This window comes from Oreochromis aureus, linkage group 11, assembly GCF_013358895.1.
Source record: "Oreochromis aureus strain Israel breed Guangdong linkage group 11, ZZ_aureus, whole genome shotgun sequence".
Lineage (NCBI taxonomy): Eukaryota > Metazoa > Chordata > Actinopteri > Cichliformes > Cichlidae > Oreochromis > Oreochromis aureus.
Window position 1 is genome coordinate 17005152 of NC_052952.1, and position 8197 is coordinate 17013348.

Sequence of the window (8197 nt, forward strand, 5' to 3'; positions counted from 1 at the left end):
ATCAAAATGAGCATAGAAGTTGTTAAGCTCGTCTGCGAGAGATGCAGTGGGCTGGACACTGACTGTGTTGACCTTCTTGTAGTCAGTGATGCAGCGCAGTCCATTCCACAGTCGCCTGGTGTCAAAGCTGTGGTAGCTGGACTCCATTTTGTCCCTGTAGTCCTTTCTGGCCTTTTTTATGGACTTACGGAGGTCATACCTGGCTGCTTTATATGCATCAGCATCCCGGAGTTAAAGGCAGAGGTCCGCACTTTTAGCTTGCCATGAACGTCTTTATTTACCCAGGGTTTCTGATTTGGGTATATGCGGACAGTGGTTTTGTGATGATATCATCCATGCACTTTCCAATATATCCAATGACAGAGTCTGTGAGTTCATTGATGTTGCCATCAGCTGCATCCACAAATATCTGCCAGTCAGTTGTCTCAAAGCAGTCCTGCAGGACCTCCTCAGCCTCACTGTCCCATTTGTAAATAACCCTGGAAGCTGGTTTTTCCTGTTTCAGTCTTTGTCTGTATGCAGGCAGCAGCAGTATGGAACAGTGGTCTGCCTTACCAAAAGCTGGGCGGGGGAGGGGTTTGTAGCACTCTTTGAATGGAGTGTAACAATGGTCCAGTGTTTGATCACCTCTTGTGGGGAAGGAGATGTGCTGATAGTATTTGGGAGAACCTTCTTCATGTTGGCTCTGTTGAAGTCTCCCAGCACAATAAAGGCAGCTTCTGGATTTTTGTTCTCAAGTCCAGTAATGATGTCATACAGTTCGTCCATAGCCGTAGCTTTATCAGCGTGTGGTGGAATGTAAACAGCTGAGAGGAGAACTGAGCTGAACTCCCTCGGGAGGTAAAAAGGCCTGACTTTAATGGTCAGCAGCTCGAGGCTCTGAGAGCAGTAAGTTTTTAAGATACACACATCTCTAGCCCACAAGGAGTTAACCATAAAGCACACCCTCCTCCCTTTTCTTGCCTGAGTCCTTCGTTCGGTCTCCCCGGTAAACAGTGAATCCATCCGGCGTGATGGCGCAGTCGGGGACGCTGGGCTCCAGCCATGTCTCTGTGAAGGCCAGAACGCAGCAGTTCCTGATGTCTTGTTGGTGTTTAATCCGTGCACGCAGCTCGTCAAGTTTGTTGTCCAGAGACTGGAGATTCGCGAGCAGGATGCTGGGGAGAGGTGGTGTGGTGGAGTTCCCTTTTATGCATGTGAAAGTACACACTGGGGAGCAAGTATAACGCACCATTTAAGTTGCAGTGAGAATGGCAGTGAGGACTGCAGAGAGACTACACGGGTGAGTAACTGGTGGCACCCTTGGGCACATGAGCTAAAAATGTTATATTCACAGGTTGTTGCCCACATTACTTAGAAAAGCCACAACATGAAGAGTGAGGTCTTGCTGCACTGTCATGTGACATTGCACTTTACTAAAACAGAGCTGCGAAGTGAAACATTGCTGTCAAATTAGAAATAATCCATTAATATTTTGGTAGTCATTCTATATACCAAAGAAGCCGGTTCGCTGTTAATTTAATGAGAAATTTAATAGAGCTGAAATCCAAACAACCAGAGAAATATTTAAATTAGGCTGAGTTTTTTTGCAAATGGCCTGTATTTGTATAGCGCTTTTACTAGTCCCTAAGGACCCCAAAGCGCTTTACAGATCCAGTCATCCACCCATTCACACACACATTCACACACTGGTGATGGTAAGCTACATTGTAGCCACAGCCACCCTGGGGCACACTGACAGAGGCGAGGACACTTTAGGGTGTCCTCCTCTCTCTTGTGCTCACGTTTACACTGGGGGGACCAGCGAATTTTTGGGGGTGGTCAGTGTAAGGAATGCAAATGCTAAAATGTGTATCTACAATAACTCATACTCTTCAACATGTAAACATGTTCAGCCATTACCGATAATCTAATTCTGTTGTCTGTGTGTGTGTGTGTGTGTGTGTGTGTGTGTGTGTGTGTGTGTGTGTGTGACCACATTTCACTCTGAACATGTCAAACTGATGTGTAAATAAGGAGGCGAAACCAGCAGGAAACCACGCGCTGTGATCAAGCACAAACCATTTATAAAACCTAACAAAGAAAAAAATACATACAATGATTACGTTCATTTTCTTCTCCATTTTACAGTACATGAAAAAAAAGTAAGATTAGTGTGACAAAGTGGTTGTAGACTGTGTGAAAAGTAAAGAGGCAACTTCATGTCACGTGTTTCTGAAGGAAATTTTAAAAAACACACAGACGTCCTTGTCACCATATTTGTTGGCGTGACCGTGAGAATAAAAGATGGTCTTACAGTGGTCTTTGTTCTTCATGTACATTTGCATTAAAGGTATGGATAGTGTATACCTTTAAAGTATAGCTGTAATCTTTAATTCTTCTTATGTTGGTAGTCTTATTCCTGTGTTTTGTTTCATCACATTTTACTCTGCACTTTATTACAGTTACTCCAACCGAAGCTTCATCTTGGACTGCTGCTGTGCCGTCCTCAGTGAAAGGTCTCCTTGGCTCATGTGTGGTGATCCCCTGCTCTTATAACTACAAAGAACCACAAAAATACCCCAAAACCTTCACAGGGATTTGGTACAATGACAATAATCAAGTGATCTGTCATTCTGATGCATCTAAAACTTCGAGTCAGTTTCGGAATCGGACAAAGCTGCTGGGAGACCTCAGCAAGAAGAATTGTTCTCTGATGATTGATAAATTTACAAAAAGAGATGCAGGGACCTTTCATTTCCGGATTGAAATAAAAGATTATGAGCTGTTTTCCTACTCAAAGAACAAAATCTCTGTTTCAGTGATCGGTAAGTTAAATGAATGAATGCTAATAAATACAGTTACACTCAAATTTTCCACTCATAGTTTCATTAGTGAATTTTTTGATCAACTCTGTAAAAAGTATTACGGTACTGGTTCATTATTTCTATGTTTCTGGACTAAATAGTGTTATTTGAATGTTCTACGTTGATTTCTAATTAGTGTCAGCTGTGTTTCCACCTGCTCGTTATCCTGTTGTGTGTTTTTATGCCCTCTATTTCCCTCTGTTGCGTCTCTTTGTGTTTTGGAGTTCTGTGTTTTGCTTCTAGTTTCCAAGTTCCTTAGCTTAGTTTTTGAATTTTTTATTTGTTTTTTTACGTACAGCAACAAAGCTGCCTCTTTAGTTTACCCTTTGGTTTCCGAGTGCTGCGATTGGGTCCTGCCTTACCTGCCACACAGCAGAAAGTCAAATTATAGTAAAAAAAAAGTCCACATTATCAGATTGTTACATTTTTTTAATAAGAATGGTTATTTTTTTCTCTTATTCCTTTCTCCTTACCTTAATCTGTTTCCTATATTAGTTCTACTAATTACGGTATTTGGAAGTTCAACAACTCTTTTGACTTGGGTTAGTCTTCGGATTTGCAATAGACACTACTTAAAATAATCACAGTTAGTTTGGGTCTTAAATTCATGATCTTTCTTGTTAACACAGATGAGCCAAATCCCATTGATTTCTTTCTGCAAGACGAGGTAAAGGAGGGTGAGAATGTGTCTGCATCCTGCTCTGTGTCTCACTCCTGCCCCACATATCCACCTTCTTTCATCTGGAGTCACTCTGGAGAGAAGCACGATCAAACACAGCAGCTTCAGAATGACCAGTGGAAAGCAACATCTACTTTGACCTTTCACCCAAACCGCACTCATCACAATCAACCTTTACAATGCAGAGTTACATACCACGGTGGAAAACATCAGGAACAATCCAAGACCCTTAAAGTAAAGTGTAAGTGTGCACTCACAAATCCTTGTAGATGATAGAAGAAAATCCTATAAGTGTTGTAAAAATGATCACTTTTTAAAAATCTAGAATACAATGTTCTTTGCGGTTATAAAGAGAAGACTGTAGAAATCATAAAAACAGCGAGTGAAAAGTGAAATTGCAACAAACCAGGCTAAAGATGGCACAGACCAACATACTAAAAAATAAGGGTATTCTGATACTAGGCATGGTTGCTTTTTACCATGTGTGCGCAATGAGTGAAAATTGTTAAATTTAGAACAAATTAGGGAAAAGAAACATAAATACTGAGAATTACATTTAAAACAAAAAGTGTGTAGTGAAAAATTGAGGGGGAAAAGTGAGAAATTTTACAGTTTAATTTGTTACTCATGAATTGTATATATTTTTTTTTTTACACTGAATGTGAAACTGTTTGTCTTTAAATATATATTTATTACAAGCTGGCATAGAACAAAGTGCCATTTGATTGTGTATGTGGATGAGTCCATGTGATTTACAGTAAAAAGCACTCACTTTTATGACAAAAATATTATATGTGCAATCATGTTAAAGAATGCTTACACAAAACTCGAAAGTAATTTGAAAACTAAGCACAACCCAAGATTCAATCGCATTTAGAACCACCTTTGGCTACAATAACTTGTAAAGTAAGTAGCCGTTTCTCACATCATTTTGAAGAAATTTCATCTTTCACATCTTTAGAAGGTTGCTTCATTTCATTGAGGTTTGTGGACACTTGTTTATGCACAGCTCTCTTTTAAATTGTCACCACACAATTTTAATCTGGTTGAGATCTAAATTTTGACGAGGCAACTGCAAAACCTCGATTCTTTTCTTTGTTAGTCATTCTTTGGTGGGTAATGTCATTGGGATTATTAGCCATGCTGCCCAGATTTTTGTGGGATTTTTGCATTTTTTTTTTAACATTGCATTTTTAAAACATTTTTTAGCATTGCAGTCTGACTTTGGGTAGAATTTGCTGGGACATCAACTCCTGGAAAGACTGCAAACACTCTTGAATGTTTCCTACAGTGAGAATAAGCTTTCACACTGTAGAATGAGAGACTTATTTGAAAAAGGGCCATATAATCCATTTCAGAATGATGGGCAGTAACAACCGCTTTTTTAATTTCACGGCTAATGTATTTCTTCCTTTGTGTTGTGGTTAAAACACACCCAAATGCTACAGACCTGCAAACTGCCAAAACCTCTGCTTGCTGAGACAATAAGTCATCTTTCAGTTGCCAGTAATTACACTGGATGAGCTTTAGCCACAAAGAACTGTAAATTCTATGCAATTCTATATGCATCCTTTTTTAAAATGTGTTTATGAATTATTTATGAATTAGTTTTTCTTTCCTTTTTGTTCAGCTAGTATTGGGGTTTAATGAACAGCGACGTCAGTCTAGTGGTATGACAATGAATCACTGACTTAAAGTCAATGTAGTCTTAACAACTACTGGATTGACTGCTTTGATATTTTGTCAGTATATTCGTCATCTCCATAATATTGGTGATTTTCATCGACTTCCTGAAGTTTTTCTTTGGTGCCACCATCATGTCAGAATGTTGAAATAAGCTCAACCTTGACCTGACTGTATGTAAAATAGGATCAAATGCTGCACAGTAACATAAAGGACTACATGTTTATATGCAGATGCTCCAGTGAATGTAAAGGCTGAGTACCAGTCAGATGTGAATGAGGGAGAGACTGCACACCTGAAGTGCTCCAGTGATGCAAACCCTGTCAGCAGCTATGAGTGGCACAATGAAACTGGAGCTCTGCTGAATAAGGGACAAACCTACACAATGTCAAATGTCTCCAGACACTCAGAGGCCGTGTACTGCACTGCTGTCAATGAAGAAGGACGAAACAGATCAAGCACCGTGAAGCTCAATGTGTTATGTAAGTACAAAATGGAAGAAATATAAAAACAAAATAGATTTTCGTGTGAGTCAAAGATAAACTTATTGGCAAAAATATTAGGCCACACCTATTAATCTTTAAATTCAGGTGGTTTCAGTCCCATTGCCACTGGTGGATAAAATCAGTCACCCAGCCGTGCAGTCTGCCTTTGCAAGCATTTGTGAAAGAATGGGTCGTTCATTTCACTTCAGGGTGCTACTGTAATAGGATGTTACTGTTGTGAGAAGCCAGTTTTTGGAATATCTAGGAGGAAGAAATTTCAAAATTAACATAAAGTTACAAATCAATGTCACCGAGTACTGAGGCACATAGTGTTTAAAAGTCAACATCATGGCAACATGGCATGAGTTTAGAGTGCTGAGCAGCTACTTTTATCCATATAATGTATATAATAAATGCACAGCTATCTTTTATCTCCTAATTATAGTTCTCTATTGTCCTTACAGATCCCCCTGATATTGAGACTTCCTCTAAGTGTTTCTCAGAGGATGGTGTGGTAAAGTGTGAGTGCATCGTGGAGTCCAGGCCTCCCAGCATTGTCCATTTTGTTCTTGGGGACAGAGTCCTGCAAAGCACCAACGTAGAGACAGTTGGCTCTGTTACTACTGGGACTCTGCAGACAGACTTTGGGTCCTTTAACTTTGTTCACTGCCTGGCAAACAACACACTGGGAAATGCTAACCTCACACTATCGTTACCTGCTAATGGTAAGAAAAAATTTCAATCTCAAGAATCTCAAGCATTAATTATTATCACTTTATATTTACATGGCAAAACAACAACAACAACAAAAATATTCAATGTGCTTTCTTTTTGAACAGACAACATGCAGAATATTTTCATAGCCTCTGGAGCAGGTGTGATTTTTTTGATTATTCTGATAGCAACTGGAGTGGGAGTTGTTAAAAAATGGTGAGTTTTAGAAAATATTTGTATTCCTGAAATGGTGGGCAGAAAAATCTACACAATAACAGACATTTTTAGGTTTTGACAGCCAGAAAGCCTAAACAAGGCATCTTGCCTATGCAAATCAAACAATATTAAAGACAAATTCTTCCTTTGTTATTCAGTCAATAGAAAAAGCAGCACATAACACAGGAGTTTAAAAAAAGTATTCAGAGTAGCAAAAGAAGAAGCAGAGCACCATGTCTCTTGGAAAGTACAGAGGTGATTAACTATGAAGTCAGAGCTACAAATAAAACACAGACACAATCCTGTAGCTTGAAAGAAGAAGTCACACACATGCATTTCTTACTTCTGCTTTGGTGAGTTATAACAGTCAATATTTTTGTGAAATCCATCTCTGATGTTATTTGCATCTTTCTGAGTATCAGCACAGAGAGAGAGGCTGCTGCTGTCTTTCCCATGTTCTTATTTATTTTATTGTTTTCTGCCAGCAGGGGGAGATCAGGGGAGACACCAACATCTGACTTGGACACCATGAAAGCAGAGAGACCTGTGGAGCTCCCTCGTTATGCCCCAACAAAAAGGTTTTAATTCTTCATCTTAATGTTAAACAAACAATCTCACTTGTGATTAAATATGATTTTAAAAGATGTGTAACTAAATTTAATGTTTTTGCATTCTTTCTGCAGGAAAGAGGACAGGAAGGATATGTCTTGCTCTGACATTTATGCCAATGATCATGTCTATGGCAATGTAGGGATAAGTAATGATTTCTTCAATAATTCATTCATAATGTGCATGCATAAACAAAGTGAGTGAGTGAACCTTGTTTCTCTGTCCAGACTGACTGCGATGAGTCAATATACAACAATGTGTAGTGTGTGGAAGACCAGCTTCAGTCCATGTTGTTATGTGAGTCAAGAAAAAAGAAAAACCTTAAACAATTTGAAATATTAATTGCATTTCATTTTCTTTCTAAAACACAACAAGTAAATACTAATCTTTAAAATTGTGCTTGTTGCTCTCAGAGGATTTCTTTATTTGTTATCAAATGATGTGCTTTAAATTATTACCAATAAAGTACTCTAATAATACCAAAGTTGTCTGGTTACTAAACATATTTAAACTTTGATTTTTATTTAACTCATTATATAAATGAGTATAATAAGAAAGGGGGGGCTGACACATAGAGACAGACAACCATTCGTACTCACATTCACACCTACGGGTAATTTAGACCGACCCCACTAACTGCATGTCTTTGGACTGTGAGAGGAAGCCAGAGAGAACCCATACAAACACAGGGAGAACATGCAACCTCCACACAGAAAGGCCCAGCTAGGTGGTGGAGACTCAGGACTTTCTTGCTGTGAGGTGAGGCAACAGTGCTAGCCACTCCTACATAGTGCTGCCCTAAATAATTTCTTATGTAACAAAATATAAGATATAGATCATTTTTAATAATAACTAATACTAATAATTATGAGTTATTATTGCAGCATAGTGTCTGACTCAATGGTGTGCTATCAATTATTTACCCTTAAGAAGATTTATAAAGTTAGGTAAGTCAATAACTATTT

General features: G+C 38.8%; 1 protein-coding gene across 3 annotated transcripts; it reads left to right on the forward strand.

The window, feature by feature from the left end:
* Positions 1-961: 961 nt before the first annotated feature.
* On the forward strand, positions 962-7592 carry LOC116335486 (myelin-associated glycoprotein-like). 3 transcript variants are annotated; one of them, XM_039619069.1, is made up of 9 exons: positions 962-1282; positions 2445-2807; positions 3476-3766; positions 5442-5690; positions 6158-6418; positions 6533-6623; positions 7109-7201; positions 7307-7370; positions 7460-7592. In XM_039619069.1, exons 2-9 carry the CDS (start codon positions 2696-2698, stop codon positions 7493-7495), a joined length of 1197 nt encoding a protein of 398 aa, XP_039475003.1. In that variant the 5' UTR covers positions 962-1282; positions 2445-2695; the 3' UTR covers positions 7496-7592. The 3 variants fall into 3 exon arrangements, with proteins under 3 accessions (XP_039475003.1, XP_039475001.1, XP_039475002.1); XM_039619067.1 differs by lacking the exon at positions 962-1282 and adding an exon at positions 2251-2332; XM_039619068.1 differs by lacking the exon at positions 962-1282 and adding an exon at positions 2251-2332 and having other exon boundaries at positions 7112-7201.
* The last annotated feature ends 605 nt before the right edge of the window (positions 7593-8197 follow it).